Source organism: Papilio machaon, chromosome 23 (assembly GCF_912999745.1).
Source record: "Papilio machaon chromosome 23, ilPapMach1.1, whole genome shotgun sequence".
NCBI lineage: Eukaryota > Metazoa > Arthropoda > Insecta > Lepidoptera > Papilionidae > Papilio > Papilio machaon.
The window spans coordinates 690,455-709,750 of NC_060008.1; the positions used below are offsets into that span (position 1 = coordinate 690,455).

The 19,296-nt window shown below is 34.4% G+C and overlaps 2 protein-coding genes across 2 annotated transcripts in view; both read left to right on the forward strand.

Moving 5' to 3' along the window:
- Window positions 1-2,809: 2,809 nt before the first annotated feature.
- On the forward strand, window positions 2,810-4,342 carry LOC123722323. The gene is made up of 2 exons (XM_045683793.1): window positions 2,810-4,004; window positions 4,329-4,342. The coding sequence occupies exons 1-2, from the start codon at window positions 2,810-2,812 to the stop codon at window positions 4,340-4,342; spliced, it is 1,209 nt and encodes a 402-aa protein (XP_045539749.1).
- Window positions 4,343-4,519: 177 nt separating this feature from the next.
- LOC106711275 (nuclear factor 1 X-type) overlaps window positions 4,520-19,296 on the forward strand; it is a 38,360-nt gene continuing 23,583 nt past the window's right edge. The window contains exon 1 of the mRNA XM_045683657.1: window positions 4,520-4,641. Coding sequence (XP_045539613.1) covers window positions 4,564-4,641 — 78 coding nt within the window. The 5' untranslated portion in view covers window positions 4,520-4,563. The remainder of the gene's footprint in view (window positions 4,642-19,296) is intronic.

Sequence of the window (19,296 nt, forward strand, 5' to 3'; positions counted from 1 at the left end):
GCAAACGATGTTCGGCGGACAGATAAGGCGGGGTATCGCGCATAAAGGCCGAGGGGCGAAATTAAAAAGACTAACGGGCTGTATCGGCGCCGCAGGGTGCGGGGGTTGAGTTGCGGGGTTCGGTTGCGAAGGGGTGTGGGAAGTTTATTTGTCTTGTTGGTGACGTTTGTTGGAGGATTTTTGTGTTCGGCGTTCAATATTATTAGGACATTTGATGTTGATGTTTACAGTGTGTTTTAATTAGTGAAATAACATGTTTCTGCTGTTATTATTTTCCATAAACATAAAAAAGCTATAGCATAAAAAAACTAAGTCATAACTGTGATATCTATAATTGATTTATCAATTTAAAAGTCTTTTTGGAACTACGCAAATGCATAATAAATGAAAATAGTTATATTTTTGGTAATTTAACTAAATAAAAAATTTCATTTATTATCTTTGGATTTAATTTGTCAAGATTCAGTATTGAAATTGATGGTACAGACATGTCTATCATACTAATATTATAAATGGATGGATGGATGGATGTCTGTTTGAAGGTGTCTCTAAAACGGCTTAACGGATCTCGATGAAATTTGGCATAGATGTAGAACATAGTCTGGAAGAACATATAGGCTACTAATTATTTTTTATTTATTCTGCGCGGACGGAGTAGCGGACGACATCTGTTTTATAAGTCCGTGATTACAGCCTTATAAAGTAAAAACTATTTAGATAGGTTTATTATAATTTGTCATTAATATTGAATTCGACAATAAAATTCAAAGTGAACAACAACTTTAACTTAGTAAGTAAGTGCAAATCAAATGTGCAGCTAAGTTGAGTGCACAGAACAACGTGAATTATTTAAGCTCTGGTCGTAGCCTAATATAATATACGACTGGATTCTGAGACTCCCAGTTTGTGCTATATTAGATTTACTACTCTCTGATTGTGTACAGAGCACACAATCGGCAGACATTTTAACACAAAAAAAACTATTTTATAATTTTTTCGCTATCATAAACTTAGACTTTATTCTATTCTTAATTCTTCTTATTCTTAATATTATATTCAAGTTCTACATTTTAACAAAAATACTTAGGAGATTTTTGAATAAATTGTCTCTAAATCGTAATATCAAAAAAACATATAGAAAATAGAAAAAAATAACGCGATTATCATAGAAGTACACTTCTATAGACGCGTTATACTTATTTTAAATACATCAAATACATGAAGAAGAAACGTTACGCTATTTATTGAACGTAATAAAATAAAACTACGTAAGTACTATTATATATTCAAATGGTCTAATAGTACATAATGTAACAGGACTTTTTCAGATTAACACTTAAAAACTTCTAATATAAATAACACAAACTCTCTGTGTGCACTTACTCTGCGCACAGTACAAGAGTCGCGGCACAGCCTCCCCAGCAGTAATCACTCGCTAATAAATTATCAGGCGCGCCGTATTGCCACCCGCGACCCGCGACCCGCACCACATGCTTAATCCTTCAGAGTTTCTTGAAGTTAATTACGGCACTACGCTAAGATCCTCTATAAAAACAGAATTTTTAACATCCTGTATTTATTGAAATTATATAATTATAAATGTGCAAATCAATATTAAGCACTTTGTTTCCATTCTAACACTCTGTATAATAAGAAAAAAATCGCACTCTTAAAGTTGAACCCTAAAAAGATAGGTCAGAAGGAAAAAACATCGTACTAGAAAAAAAATCCGCCTAAGCTACGCTACGTTCCGCCCAAGATGTGTTTTTAACTCACACACGCATAACGCGTCCACATAAGCAAACTTCCGTGACATTTACGTACGCGTCAGCTGAAAAAAGCATTCAAACGATATTAAGCAGTACCTAATAGAGTTAAAGTTCACATTCGCTTGCTTTGTCTTTAGATAAATTAGGATATTTCAAAATTCGAATACGACACTCAAATTTTTTGCAACCAATTCAATTTTCTCTTTAATTCTTACGGAATAAAGTCGAAATTCAATTACGTTTCAACTATCAAAATGTGACTTTTGCTTGATAAGACAATTTCAATCTTATTGCTTTAACTTTTTGGTTGAACTTTGAATAAATATGGAGTTGTCATGTCTGTGTTCTGAATTTGAAAGAGCTTCCCGAGGCGGACCGAGCGTGTACCGATCGGGTCCGAGCGGCGCCGAGACGCTGCGAGCGAATGCATTACGACGGACGCGCCGAGGGCTGGCGATGCGGAAAACTTGCGACGTTTATTGCGAACGTTTCTGATAGGACACGTGCATTAAATTTTAAGTTGATGTATTGAGTAAGATTTTAGAGTTAAAATAATTACTTAGTTATTGATCTTGATGTTTAAGTTTATGGGTGATTTAAAATTGTAAATTTTTAAATTTTGTTAAATTAGAATTATTGAAATGTAACGTATTTAATCGATTGCTTATGATTCAAACGTAACGTTACGTAAAATAGTAAAGAAATAAAAACAATTTTGTCAACATTAAAAATAAAGAAATGTATCGTATTATATTTTATAAGCGTTTAGTTATACGTCTCAAGATTTTATAACTTCAAACTTTCGTGGTTTTTACAAATATAATGTTCGTAAGAAACGGGATTCTTACCACGATTAGGCTGTGACTGACAATGTCCCACTCAGACCCATAGTGAGCCAAATTGACTCACCCACGTATTACCTGGCAAAACATGTTGCGAATGTGCTGCAACCTTTAGTGGGTCGTACAACATCTCACGTGAAGGATTCTCGACATGTCGTAAACATCTTAAGAGACACTAGAGTTGAAGCGGATGAGATCATGGTCAGTTTCGACGTCGATTCGCTCTTCACCAATGTACCCATTAAAGATAGCATAGATGTCATAAAGGTGATTCTGAGTAAAAATAACATCCCGATGGAATATGCCAAGTTACTTGAACACTGCTTGGTTACGAGTTACTTTCTGTACAATGGTCAGTATTATAAACAGATTGATGGCGTGGCTATGGGAAGCCCTGTTGCCCCCGTAGTTGCTAACATCTGGATGGAACATTTTGAAAACATTGCCATCACAGCCACACCATCACCAGTTAAACTGTGGAAAAGATACGTAGATGACGTTTTTTGTATTATGAGGGGTAACCAGGCAGACATCGAGTGTTACTTGTCATATCTCAACAGCATCCACGACAAAATAAAGTTCACCTGTGAGGTAGAAAAAGAGAGGAAACTACCTTTTTTGGACGTTTTAGTTAAGGTTCGACCGGATGGATCACTCGGCCACTCTGTGTACCGGAAGCCAACTCACACTGACAGGTACCTTCACGCGAGCTCACACCATCATCCACTACACCTGAACGCTGTAGTGACGTCACTAGTGAATCGAGCCCATGATCTTTGTGACAAAGATCACTTACCAGGTGAACTCGAACATTTGTCGAACGTACTGCGGCGGAATGGATATGATGGAAAGCTGAAAGCACGACGACACAAACGGAACAGGCCGATGGAGGTGGCGAGACAGCCTGCTTTTCTGCCGTACGTCAGAGGGGTAACTGACAAACTGTCGAAAATTTTGAGCAAATACGCAATAAAAACTATTTTTACCCCTGACAGTAAGATAGCACAAAAACTGCGATCGCCCAAAGACCGTATTCCGTTTGAAACACCCGGTGTCTACAAAATCAACTGCAGCTGCGGCAGCTCGTATATAGGACAAACCAAGCGCACCATCACCAGTCGCATAAAGGAACATATACGAGCTGTTAAAAACAACGATCCTCAGAAGTCGGCAATAGCTGAACACCTTTTGGACCCCTCCACCAATCACTGGATTGAACTTCATAGTCCCCAGGTACTATCGACAGAACGCCACTACATACCAAGATTGGTTAGAGAAGCGATTGAAATTGCTAAATGCAAAAATTTCAATCGCGAAGATGGGTTTAAATTGTCGAGTGCCTGGAATCCAGTGATCCAGTATTACAACAAGACTGGACAGCAACCGACTTCGAGTACGCGCACAAATGTGGACACAGTGAGTGTAGTTTGTCGACAAACAAAAATAACATCGAGTGCGGACTTAATGTGCAGTGAGAACGCGGACAGTGGTAGTGGTCGCCGAATCAGAAAGAAGGTAGACCGATACGGCTACCTTTAACATTTTTTACACTACCGCACAACATCAGTCAACCCGTGAACATGGCGCATGCAACTGTGCCGAAATATCGGGAGCTCGAACAGCCTAATCGTGGTAAGAATCCCGTTTCTTACGAACATTATATTTGTCTCAAGATTTTGTTGCTTAGTTATCAACGAAATTATGATTACGTTATCAGTTAGCGCAGTGTGAACGCATCTTAATTTTACGTCATTCAAAATGCGAAACATGAAAAAGTCGGGAAAGCTCGCTTAGCACAGCCCTGCGCGCGTGTAGTGGCGCGGAGGGCGCGCGGGGCGAGGCGGCGCAACGCGGTGCGGCGGGGGCGCGCGGGGCGAAGGCGCCGAGCTCGCGACAGTCGGACGCGGGGCGCCGCGTAGCCCGCACGCGATATGCGCGCCCTCTAGCGTATTATGTTCCTCCCCGAACTCCCGCGAGCCTGCATGGTGGACGACGTAGCGACGTACCTGCAAGCGCCCTCCTCGGGACAGGTGGCTACAATATATTAACAACAAACCCATATGTAATTAACAATGATGATATTAACAGATGTTGTGGGCTAATGTCGCTTGCCTACGCCGCGTCCGCCGCCCGGGTATTTTCGGGACGTACCGATTTTGCCGTACGATCGATGTGGATCGCACGTGATGTCTTATGTGGTAGGCTGGTCGGGAGCTTTGTCGCGGTCTAAAGGTACTGTAACAAAAAAAAAACAATTTTTCTTTAAAAAAAAGCACGTGGCTGTATGTGCCAGTATTAAATGCGAGGTGAAATAGCAAAAAGGTTTGAATAATAATGAAGATTGAAAATGTAACGTATTTAATCAATGTAAATGGTAAATGTTGTTCGGTGCAAAAGTTTGTAAACAGATCGATAAAGTTTGAGAAGTTCGCGAGTACAGGAGCTCGGTGACGGCTGCGGCACAGATTGTATAAACCGAATTGATCTTGTCAAAGTCAAGCTTAAAATACAGGCAATTTCATTACTCACTCACTGATATTGCTTTCACTAAAATAAAAGACAAAATAAAATGACCAATTGACCTTTGAGACCAAAAGTGATCTAAAATTGCATCTCTCGTTGCTGTTTATTTTTCTTTAAAGTGTTCTAAATTTGAATTTTAAATGTCAATTATGATTTTCGAAATAACTTTCTTTTTCTGTATTAAATTTAAATGGGAGACTAAGATATCATTTGTTTTATTATAATAATATCTTTACGAATAACAGTGTAATTAATACGGAGTAATTTATTATACCATTTTTTTATTATATAACATTGTATTTCAACTACCAACACATCATCACATAAGAAATATGTAGAAACTTTTGAAGCTTTATATTAGCACGATATCAAAATAAAAATTAACAAAAGTATTAAAAAATAATAATTATATTAATAGCAATTTATTCTAATTTAAATTACAATATTAATTTCACGAATATATTTATACTCTACAATAACAACTTATAATCTATGAAATTTTATAATCTATGCTCAAATTAAAGCGTGTAATTGAATCGAAAGATTAAAAAGAAACAAGTAACGAAACGGAATAAGTAGTAGATAGTAAATCGATATGGTTTGGGAAGCGAAGATGCGAAGGGTAGTGCAGGCGAAATACGGCATAGAGTAACGCCGCCCATTCCGACTATCTGCAGTTGAATAGAGACATTAGGTGCCTTTTTATGCCTTTCTAGACGATAAAACCCACTTCTGTTTAATGACTTATTGCATTACTCCAGTTAAACTATTATACGGTTCAAAACTTTTATATATTTTTATAATAATCCTTTCTATAATATGACTATAAAGGGCAAATACATCTTTTTTAACTTTTTGATTGTCGATTTTTGACATCATATCCATTCTCTATTGTTTTAGGTATATTGATAAGAATAAGTTAATTATTTTTACCGTTTCAATATTAAGGGAAAATGAGATCGATGTATTGTTTTTTTTTATATTTTCATCATGTTTAAAAAGCTGTAAGACGAATTTCATAGATGTAGAATCGTGTTAATATTTTGTTAAATTAGTTTTTATTTATTTCCTGACATAATACTATGATTTTTTTAAATCTAAAAATGACGCATCGAATCCTAGACTACGAATGTCGGAAAGAATTTGCTAAAGTTGTTCATTCCGTTTCGTAATTTGGGAATAGTAGACCGAGAAACTGATCTGTCTGTTAACAGTTATAAAACATGAACTAGGCAATAATTTAATTAAAAAATCATTTTGCATCATGTATTGTGATTTATTCTAAACTGAAAGTTTCCGATATTTTGTATTTATTCTGTAAATTTTGAACTAAAAATAGTGTAATTAATTTTCTTTGGAATTATTCATTATTTGTTTAAACAGCTTTATTTTACAGCTCTATCTACTCTATAGGATATAGAGCTTTAGATTTTTCACTAAATCAAATACTATTACTAATTTTATTCTTTAAATTACACAGATAAATAACAGCAAAGGTCACGCCTTACATTTGTTTTCTGCTCCCTTCATTTGTCTTTTGAAAGTGTCACAAAATGTACAATATCATTGGATTTATTGCTATAAGTTTTGCTCTCATCCAGTTAGGTCCAGTCGTTTCGTCTACAAAACTAATTTAGTTAGACTTTTACGGCTTTAGCTGTTCGTTTTTAATGCATCTGTTTTATGTAATTTGTATAAATAATCTCGTAAAGATTTATACGACGACAGATTAAAAATGTTTGTTAACATAATTTTGCCTTTACATGTTTAATGAAAGATGTCCTGAAAGTTTGCTTTGACGAGATCATGGTATGCAACTTAAACGGTATTATTAGCAAAAAAATATTGTACAATTTAATATTAATATAAATAAAAGATGCAAACATAACCGAACTAAAAGAAACCTTTTAACAATTTCAAATAAAAAATTAAAAAAAAACCAACATTTGACAAAAAATATCTTTACCGAATGATTTAGAAGAAAAATAAAAACGAAGAAAACAAAACGTGTATGCATTTGTATCATCAAATCGTGAGGAAACAAAGATTCAATCTACATCAGCTCTATCTGTTGCCAAGTCTGATCGAGTGAAATTAAGTCGTGTTGTATCGTAACGCAACGAAAGCACATCTGAAGAACAAACCTAATTGAATACGTACTGGCCGGAACAGGCTTGAAGCATTTCCGCTCCTCTGAAGCTTCACGTATTCAGCACTTCAATCACCATGTGCCTTAAAATTGATACCAATTTTGAATTTCCAACAGACAATTTTTTGAATTTGGAACAACTTCTTCTATTGTTAATAAAAATAACTGTAAATTCATTCAACTGTATTGAATAAATGAATGTCATATAGATTATATATAGCCGTGAAAGAAAAACGTAAAAAAAACGAACGTAAATCAGTCTGATTTTTTTAGAAGAGCAAGATTTTAGAAAAACTTCCTATTAAAAAAGGAAGCCGAAAACAGTCTAATAATAATGAAACGTTAATAGGAAAATAAATAAAACAACAATTTTATAAATGGAAAATAAACGTAATTTAATATTTAATAATAAATCCATTAAATTAGTCGATTTAAAAAATGTGCATATTAAGTGATTTTAATTGAGTAGGATTTATATTTGAAAAAAAGAAAAGTACGATTCGAAGGTTCCCAAAATACCAGGGCGGTGAGAGCGGACTACCGCATCGATGTTCTAAAAAATATACCTATTCGATGTTTTCTGTCCCCTCGTGTTATTTTTTTTTATCTTTCTACCTTCACCCTTTTTCTTGCCACTTTCGGTGTTTGGATGTTTTTTCACTAACTGTTAATGTTGATAATAACCTCGTATTTAAGTGTAAATTAGTATTATTGTTGTTTTTTTACGTGGAATATAAAGTTATGGCAACACAAGCACAAGAAATGTTAAAAAATAAATAATTATGGATATTTAAAAGTGTTTTATGTTCATTGTTTTTAATACAGAGCCAATTTACATTATGTTTCACGTAATGCTGTACCTTACTGTATTTATTTTTAAATTCTAAATGTTGAACGGCCAGTAATACGAAAGCATTCGTTGAATTTATTTTTTTGTACGACTAAAAAGGTTTTAATGTATTAGAATTTTTGAACAAAATGCATTCGTATCTGGTTATGATTTTCTAATATTTATTTTGGTACATGTGCATGAACCCTGAATGCACTGCCCCCAAAGCAAGAATGTTTTGCACGTAAATGTGTTTCCTGTTTATTTTTTAAAACTACACAGTATTTTTTTTTTAATTTCACTGAACGAGAAGGTAAAGCAATGTCCATTAGCTGATTGGCTTTGGATAGATAACGGGATTTTAGTCGAAGATTTTGATAACAGCTGGGAAATGGTTTATCGAGTTATAAGTTTTTTTCTTTCTTGTTACTATTTCAGTTTTTGAATGGTTTGGTTATTTATTGATTGTATGACTCTATTTTTAATTTAAATTCAAGGACTAATTAATCAGAGTGTCAAAAATTTACGAAGATCAGTTTTGTATTTTTTATTTATTAGTAAATTACGGAATTAGTTCCGTAATTTTGTACTCTCTTCTATTCGTCTATTATCGTTAAGGAATTTTTGCCACGGAACGCATTTCTGAGCCATGTAAAAAAATGAAATCTACGTTTAAAGAAAAAAACTAAGTTATAACATGTTTATGATTTTAACAAAAAATCAATGCATTTTCTATATATATCAGAAACATTAAACTTCTAGAATCAGTTGTACAGTATGAGTAATGTCGACTGTCAGACCTTTTTACTATCGAACTGCTTAAATTCCGTGTAGATGAATGTGCTAGTTTATGTCTACCGTAATGCGGTACTTCGAGATTGGTTTGTTGCGAAGGTTGCATCATAGATTGTGAAAAACTTTTGAATTGTATAAGGAAGTGGCTACTGAATCATTTTACACAATCTCATTGAAAATTTAATTAACTATCAAAAAGATAAATATGACTTGTGGTCTTTTAATTAATCTAATTGATATGAGAAATTAGAAAACACATCAATCGTAATAAATGTTGTAATTTTTTTGGTTATTTCACGCGTTATCTTCATATTAATATTATAAATGCGAATGTTTAGATGGATGGATGTTTGAAGGTATTTTCGGAACGGCTCAATAGAACATAGTCTAAAAGATATTTTATATACAAAGATATGCTACTTCTTAAGTTTTTTTTTAATTCCGCGCGGACAGAGTCGCGGGCGTCAGCTAGTAATATTATAAATGCGAATGTTTAGATGGATTGATGTTTGTTAGAAGGTATCCCCGGAACTGCAGCATAGATCTTGAAATTTGGTATAGATGTAGAATACAGTTTGAAGAACAAATAGGCTACATAGGTAGTTTTTTTTAATTCCTCGCGGACGGAGTAGCGAGGAACAGCTAGTATGAAATAATTTTCCTAACTCAAATATCTAAATAGCCCTATTTATTGTATAAGTGATATAAAATATAATTTATTTAAGAAAATATCTACGGAAACTGAACAAATCTGGCGACAAATAAAGTAAGTGAATATGAAGAGGGCGCAGTATAGTTTCTGCTTTCCTCAGAGCACCACTAAAAATAATAAAAAATGAACCGGCGAGCCGATAAATACGAGAAAGGCGGTCGTAGAGTCGAGTGCGGGTAGGAAATTTATGTAGAGGGACAGGCGTAATTGTAGTGCGGGGCGGGCGTTATAAATTGCAAATGTCGATGACTGCAGACCAGCTTAGCGTTTCGTACACGAGATCTATGGTTTTTGGGATGCGATACGTTCTTAATTATAATTACTAAATTGATGATAAATTGGTGATGCATTTAAAATTAATAACAGTGTTGCTATATGTGACATTTGAACTTGCTACGAGATTGGTGAAAAATGAATAGATCCTTGGACACCTTAGCATCTTACCGTTGGTTTCTGAGACAAAAACCTCTGTACGAAATATATATGAAAAATTATGAAAAAAAAAAAAGAATTACTAAATAGGATATACATTTGTATAATACGTGAAATTGATGACCTCGTTTTAAAATCTCACTTACATTTTGAAACAATCATTTTAATAGTAGCTACGACAATTTCAAATGATAAACGGCATATTTTTCCTTGATGCATCTTTTTAAATTATTTCCTTGTAGAAAACTATTTGTTTATTACCGAATATTGGGCAGTGGTCCAAGTGATGTGTTAGGTATACTCCGTAGAAAGGCAAGCTGTAGATACGAGACACCCCGTAGACTCATCTTCCGGATGAAACGCACAATGCGTTTTCATGGTTTGGTAACGCGCATTTAAAAAATTCCTAACCTAACCTAACACATCAGTAGCTAGAGCGAGAGTATGTAGTCGGTCTTTTTATAGAGAATTTTCATTGTAGAATATTAAGGCAATATTTTTTTCTTTTTTCTTTTTTGTATTTTTCAGAATAAATTCTTTAAACCTAACCTAATCTAACCTAGCATGTATGAAATGAACGTACGTCTGAAAAAGAGACCTGATATTTTTTAAACTTCCTTCGTAACGCTATAGTTTGTACCCGCAGTAAGATTCCACTGAAAGGATATAAAATAAAGTTTTATTGCGCTCGACGTCGTAGTATCTTGTTCCCTATTCTGGTCGTTTCGCCTCGGTAATTGAAGCACGCGTTAAATTTAACTAAGATATATAGAAAATTCTGCAATCCCCTTGATGTTAATATTAAAAATAGGTTTTTTAAAAATTTATAATCATAATATCCTGAAAGAGAACGCCTAAGATTTAATATTTCTTAACACTAACCGTAGTAATAGAATTTTATATGTATTGATAACTTAAACAGTCGCTAAGTATAGATTTCTTACACTAAAGGCCTCTCTTAGCGTACACTTAATGTTTGATTGCGAATATATAGTACAAATTATATACAAACGCATACATTCATTGTTAGATACAAAGAAATGTGAAGAAAGAACAGTGTTTAGTTACGACTTACCCTCAATACATAATAGGGCACAATAAGTTATAGGGGATGTAGGGGGATGTCGGAGAATACAACGCAGCTTACGAGATTCATAGCAGCGTGATATGAGCATTTTCCCTTTGCTTTTGCTTTACTCTAATTTTGTATGTTACATATTTTACTGCGGTTTTCCGAAAGACATGTATCAATTACAAAATTAATTGAACGAATTATCCAGAATCAGTAAAATTAACAGTCAAATACCTCATAAAATCATTAAAGACCGAGGATTGTTTAAAAACCAATGCATTTTAACTTGAACCATTGACAAGCCTTTATTGCTACGAATGGTCTACGAGTTTGTAGGTCTGTGTAAAGATTTGTTACAAAAAACATTTTAAGTTAAGTTCAAGTTACAACAGGATATAGTAGTACCCTTTCAAGGAAAAGGTTGCCAAGGTCAGTGGGTAAGTGACGGGTCGTTGACAGTTATGTTGGCAGGTCCGCAACTTGGCATCGCTGTCCTCGCCGCGCCTGCTACGCTTAAGTTACGGCTAAGTTAACGCGTTACTTAACGTTAAGCCTAACGCTTTTTATAACTACAGTTTCCTATTGTGAAGACGAACTTATGTTTTTGTTTCTTTTATTATTATGATAGTTTTATACTTGCTATATACAATTTTAGCTGGCAAAAGATAGTTTTGTAGTCTTTGAATTTATTGTATTGTTTTTTACATTATAGAACAGTAGAAAAATATTAATAATTACAAATTTAAAAAAAGATTAGCATGTATGCGAATAATATGACAAAGAGAAAGGATTTGTTTGTTTAAACTCCAAACTATTGAACCGATTCAGGAATTTTCTTTCACACTAAACCACACTATCCCCGGGGTGACAGGGATTTTTTTTTATATCATAAGGTGGTAAACGAGCAAGAGATCACCTGAATCCGCCTAAATAGCAAAGCGATCGCTGCCCATAGACATCGGCAATTGCAGATGCTTTGCCTACCTTTAATCGACAGAGAAGGAGATGCACGGAAAGAGATTATGTCTTATTCCTATTCCGGCAAATCTACTATTCCTTCCCATACCGAAAAAGATCATCAGACGAAACGTGGAATTGCTTCCACTTCACGCCTGTCTTCTGTGTGTTTGTGGTATTGCACCGGTCGACCCGGCCCATTGGTGCACCCAACAAATATTGTTGCGGGATCTACCACTGTTAGATTTTTTTTAATTCCCCGTAGACTAATTCGCGTGCAAGTGCTAGTAGATTATGAAATAATTAAAATGCGTTAACTTTTCTAATTATAAAGACCTTTACATAGCAATGATTGGTTGTAGTTATTTTAAAGACATATTGAAGATATTCTACCTTAACGGAATCCATTTCAGATCACATCGTGTTAATATACAGTTTTTTACTAGAATTAGATTTAAAAAAATGTGTAAAACTAAGTATTAATGTATATTTTTAATTACGACGTTGCTATTTACGTGAAGCGTGAGCAATGAGTTAGTCGGCTGACTATTGATGTTGTGTTGAGTGCGAAAATATACTTATGTTGTTTTTTTTTTGTCAATCAAAAACGTTAGAAGACGTTTCGTTTCATGAAAATCTAAAACTACTTTTTTATATAATAAGGCGGCAAACCAACGTGCTGCCACCTGACTATTTTTCCATTTATAAGACTTCGAAGGACCATTCAAGTTACGATGAAGTTATATATACAAAGAAATTGCCTTGAACCTATCTTACAACTTTAAGCTAAGAAACATAGAACGCAATTTCTGTAGTATAAATTTAAAACATCCTTCTCTAGCAATTGTATTTTTAACATAATATTTAAGTAATAAACGTAACTGATAAACATATTGCCATCCCTATATTCTATTTGACAAAAGAAGAGATAGCAATATTCCTTTGCATTCGGCAGCGAAAAAAGGAGTGCCTACTTTTGCGACCCACGCCTTCGTAAAATCATCTACAAAATTTGAGAATATATGAGATTTTTTGGTGTACTTTACGACGCTAAACAAATTTTAATATAAATTTTGTCAATGTGGTTACGAAAACGTTCTAACAAATATTCGCGCTATGTTATTCTGTAAAAACTTGTACAAAAGCTCACGCAAGAACAGTAAGTTGGCAACGCGTGTTATCTGGCAAAGTCTGCCAAATGTCAGCCACCGTCCTGCTCTAACCTTGACACACCATTGTCAATGTTAAAATGACAAGAACAATTAATCTAACTCCCACAAAACTTAAAAAAAAAACTAATTTTATTTATTAAAGCTTTTGTTCTAAATACCAGGATTATATAATAAAAAAGATAAAATTTTGACGCCCTTGACATAGAAAGGTGCAACTGCGTATATCCATGACTCAGTCTTTGTCGATTAGTAAAGTTTGCTATTTCTATTTAGTCTAGTTCGATATTTCCCTCATAATGGTATCCAGAAGATTTATTTTGATTGCTTAAAAACATAACTTAACGGATTATTTCCTTTTAATTTCACAGGAACGCAAAAAGTAATACTTAAAAAAAAAAACAATGTAAGTGATAACATGTTGAACAATAGTTCGTAAAAAGTAACGTTGTCAGTCAACCCGTGATCATGGCGCATGCAACTGCGAAACATCGGGAGCTCAAACAGCTTAATCCACGAAGGTGAAAACCACGAAGGTTTGAAGTTATATGTTTTAACAATTATGTAGAAAAGAAATTCACAGTATTGATAAATTTCGTACTGGGGGGTCCATTTGTCTAATTCCGATAAAAATATAATTCACCTTTATATCTAACAAATTCTTTCATCTTCCGCGAAGTTTATCTCAGTGTGTCGTCGACGTGCAAGTTTCAGATATCGTATCGCGAGCGAAGTACTCAAAAATGGTACTTTCATAAAATGCTTGTTAAAGAAAATTGGGATATGAAAACTGATATAAGATGTTAGTTTTAACTTTTTAATAGTACTTTTCTTAATCTTAAATAAATGTTTGAATTTGTTTTTTTTTATACTTTGACACCCATAAATTAGTTGTCTGTTTCTATATTTTAGTCGAGTAAAACATTTAGTCAAATAAAGCTCTAGATTTGTTAATTTTTTTTTATTATTAGTAAATATTAACGTGGAAAAGTCTGTTGAAAAATTATGTTATTTTTTATTTAGAGCTCTGTTACATCTTAAAAATAACAAATGAAGATAGTAAGTTATATTTCTGTCTTAAATAAGGTCAGTGGTAGATCCCGCAACAACAATATTGGGTTCACGAATGGACTGGGTCGACCTGTGAAATACAACGACCACACAGAAGACTGGCGTGAAGTAATTCCGCGTTTGTCTGATGAGTGTGGTCCCGGAGGCCTAGTACTCTTTCCCTTCCCACCCTTTTCCTATTAGGAAAAGATGGGAAGGGGAAATGGATTTGGCGGAAGAGGGGACGCAAAGGAAGAGGAAATATTCTCATTCTGTGCGTCCCCTTCTACGCTGATTAAAGGTAGGCAACGCGTCTGCATTTGCGGATGTCTATGGGCAACGGTCGCTTCTCTATTACGGCGAATTCAGGTGGCCGTTTGCTCGTTTGCCACCTTTTGATATATAAAAAAATAAGGACATTAGAAAATCTTGTACTGAAAAAAAAACTAATTTGCATCACCAGATTTAAATATTGTAACTGTTTTGTCGGGTCTTCTTTATTTCCTCATAAATAACATGACATTGAATATGCTTATGCATTCCTAAGTGGGTCCTACTTATTGCCACAGAACTTCTGTTCACTTTACGTCACTCTAAAACAATTCTCTTTACAGTTTTAGGTTCACATTTGCATAATCTTTAAATACGTACTCAGATCAGATTTTACTGAAAAGGTAACTGTTTTTACTTGTCGTTTCTTTTGTGTATACTGTGCAAAAAAAATAAATATGCTATTTTTTTTAGGTTTATAAAATGTGCTAAAGATTTTTGGAAAGTTCGGAAATCAAATATTGTAGAAAGGTTGCATGGATCTTGATGAAATTTGGTATAGATGTAGAACACCGTCTGGAAGAACACATACTCTACTAATTAAGTTTTTTTCTTTAATTCCGCGCAGACGATATCGCGGTCAAAAGCTAGTTTTTATTTAGATGAAAGCTATAAATTTCCTAATAACCATTGTGTCGTACGGGACAGGACACACCTTCTGACTTTTTCGCTTTGGTTCCCTTTTTAGAAAAGATATTCTTAGACGTTTCCGGATGCCTCTGCGTGTGTCCATTTCGGTTCTCTCTTGTAATGCCACCATCACAGTATGAACTTGGACAGTATATAATCTCACCATATTAAATGACGGAAAATTGTAAAGTGAATGAACCTTTATCAAATTGACGTGTTATTTAGCGACTGTGGAAACTTTTAGACTAGCCATTTTATAATAACCTGGTCAGATTATGAACTGACAAAATTTGTAGTCTTTCGGTGACATGTACATAATAACGGTTTATAACATTTATTTTGTTCTTGGCCAGTTGAGAAATGACTACAACTTTATAACCTTTTGGAAGTGTTGAAAAATGTGCTATGTGTCACAGGATGACAGGATTAGAATAATGTTTTAGTACGAAATGAAGAATTAAGATGGGATTTTTATAACTATAGTATGAGCATATTATTAATCGACGATCAAATATATACGAATCATCATCATCATCAGTCCACTATACGGCCCCAATTTGAGGCTCGGAGCCTACCCTAAGTTTGGTGACTAGGCCATAGTCAACCGCACTGGCCCAGTGCGGGTTGACTTCACACATATCTTTGAATTTCATCTCAGATATGTGCAGCATCACGATGTTTTCCTTCATCGTAAGAACGTCGGATAGATGTACATATATAAATCGAAAAACACATTGTTACATGGCAGGATTCGAACCAAGGACATGCAGATTGCAAGTCAAGTGCTTAACCCCTAAGCCACCGACGCTCTGTAAATATATAAAAATATATACCAATAAAATGAAATAACAATGTTATAGTAAAAGACTTTAAAAGAGTTCTCTTTCAATTTATCATTTAATCAAATCACTTATCGTTGGTTTCTGAGACCGAAATTTCTGCATAAAACAATATCGTCACAGTCATTATATTTAACAAAACAAACACAACAATATGTTTTAAAATTTTAGTCTCAGAAACTCACAGTAAATCATTAGTTATTTCAGACATCATACCATTCTTATCATGGGTTTCTAAGACCAAAAATCCCTATTTAAAATATATTGTTATTACTGTTTTGTCAAAGATAATGATAGGAATGATGATATGTTTTACACCAGAGATTTGATTGAACAACTATATTTGTTAGGTGCACGTATTGGCCGGGTCAACCGGTGAAATACCACAACCACACAGAAAACAGGCGTGAAGTGGAAGTAATTCCGCGTTTCGTCTGATGAGTGTGGTACCGGAGGCCTAATTTTAGTCCTCCTTCCCTTCCCACCCTTTTCTTATTAGGAAAGGATGGGAAGGTGAAGTGGATTCGGCGGAAGAGGGAACGCATAGGAAGGGGAAATATCCTCTTTCAGTCAGTGCGTCCATTTCTCCGTTGATTGTGGGTAGGAAACGCATCTGCATTTGTAGATGTCTATGGGTAACGGTCGCCTCGCTATTTCGGCGAATACAGGTGTCGTTTGTTCGTTTGCCACCTTATGATATAAAAAAAAAAGATTTTGGCTTCAGAAACCAACGATAAGTTATTTACTCATTTGAATATACAGATGCGAGAGTCCAATTGTTTTATATTAATAAATCCATGTCTATATTTAAAGTATCTAGTATTTATTGAGTCATCTGTACGAATGCAGTTGTGTATTCACGATGCGCTTTCGTGATTCAGGAAGTAATACAATAGTCGTGTGCGACATATACGCGTAACTTGCTCTATTCAAATTATAAATATATAATACGACAGCAACTTTGATAAATATAGCTCGCGCGTAAATGGTTTAAAATTGACTTAGTAAGGTCCCTAACAATGAATTACAGTTAAGAGTTGTTTAACAGTCGTTTAGATAAATTTATCATTAGAGATTTACTAATCTATACTTAAAATCTCAGTGATCAATTAACGACACTGAATGCAATACTTTATATTAGTTTTTATATATTAATCTTACTAATATTATAAATGCGAATGTTTAGATGGATGTTTGTTAGAAGGTATCTCCGGAACGGCTCAACGGATTTTGATGAAATTAGGCACAGATGTAGAACATAGTCTGGAAGAACGCATAGACTACTTATTATGTATTTTTTTAATTCCGAGCGGTTGGATGTACGAGTATGATAGTAAGACATTTAATTGTAATATTTATATCTATAACTAGCTGTCACCCGCGACTCTATCTGCGCAGAATTAAAGAATAACTTAATAGCCTATGTGTTCTTCCAGACTATGTTCTACATCTTTGCCAATTTTCATCAAGATCCGTTGAACCGTTACGGAGATACCTTCAAACAAACATCTATGCATCTAAACATTCGCATTTATAATATTAGTAAGATTGAAAAATTATAACTATGTTCTAAGAATATATTATTGTATGTTTGTATTTATATTCATAAAGCTAGTTAAAATATGATTATAATAAACTTTATATGTAGTCACATTTATATTGAAAGCAAAACGCAATGCAGTAGTAATATTTAATGCAATCGCTGTAATGGCCGCGGTATAAAATATTATCTAAACAGAAATAAAATATGACCTTCTACTTTATTAGATTTATCAGTTAAATTGTTAACTGATACATAAAAGGTTTTATTAAATGTTATCATGATTGTTAGATGCTTTAGTACACAGAGATTAATTTAAATTTATAAAGTTCCTTACTTTTGTATCGGTAAAAAAGATTAAAGTAAAAAATAACAGGACAGCAACATTTTCTTCATACTTGCTAAATTCATATCTTAATATTATAAACTAGCTTTTAACCGCGACTCCGTCCGCGCGGAATAAATATAGAAAACGGGGTAAAACTTATCCTATGTCCTTTTCCTGGTTCTAAGCTACCGGCCTACCAATTTTCAGTCAAATCGATTCAGCCGTTCTTGAGTTATAAATGGTGTAACTAACACAACTTTCTTTTATATATATAGATATAGATGTGATAGTTTAGATGAATGGATGTTGGTTAGAAGGTATCTCGGTGAAATTACAGGTAGGTATAGAATACAGTCTGGAAGAATATAGGCTACCTATGATCCTAGAAATGTAATCAGTTCTCGTGGAAAATTTTTGTTTTACATGTTCGCTCGATAATTCCGAAACAGTTGAATACAATTTATTAAAATTTGGCACAGATATGGAACGTAGTCTCAAGTACATTTTACCTTTTTTTTAATTCTGCGCCGACGAAGTCGCGAGCAAAAGCTAGTAACATATGTATATTTCACGTTTGAACCAACTAAACAATACCGTACAAAGGATTATATCAATAAGGTAATTAGTATAGTCATGGACCATGGTTGTCAATTTGTAAAATGTGTTACGATATGAGACCATTAAACGCTTGAGGGTGAAAATAATGGACAAGGGTCGTACGCTGATTTTAATAATGATACGTGGCCGATGGCCAAAATGTATTTTGTTGTGTGAATTTATCACGTTCACGCTGTGCAAGAATTAATTTTCAAAGGATTTCCGTCGCGATGTTTGTGCCTGCACTGCATTTATTTTATTAAAACTCTTTAGAGAGTCATAGACGATGTTCTATTTGTTTAAAATAAAAATACGAAAAAAGTTAAGATTTTCAAAAAGATGATTTTATGTGAGCTGATGAAAAAGGTCAGAAGAAAACAAAGCAGTAAGGTGGAACAGTCAGCAGTAAAGAAGCGTATTTACTTGATCAAAAGATATAAAAAGCAGCAAGCGCGAGATGACAATATTTCCCAATGGCTATCGGTCCATTTTTCCGATAATAGAACTTGCCGTCTGCGGGCGGCGGCGTGCGAGCGGTCGGCGGCGACGTTGCGCAAACGTAAGGCTGCGAGCTAAAACAGAGCTCGGCTAAATTTAGTTCTGCAACACTGCATCGCGCCGTGTCGTGCCCATACGAAACGTTAACACCGGTTACCCGACAATATATGGATACCGCATATTCGCAGCCAGATTTTCGGCAACACAAATTGCTGTATAATATTCAATTAGGTCG

What these genes read in the sequence shown, in the direction of transcription:
- LOC123722323 (XM_045683793.1), top strand. Translation starts at nt 2,810, where the DNA reads ATGGTCAGTTTCGACGTCGATTCGCTCTTCACCAATGTACCCATTAAA.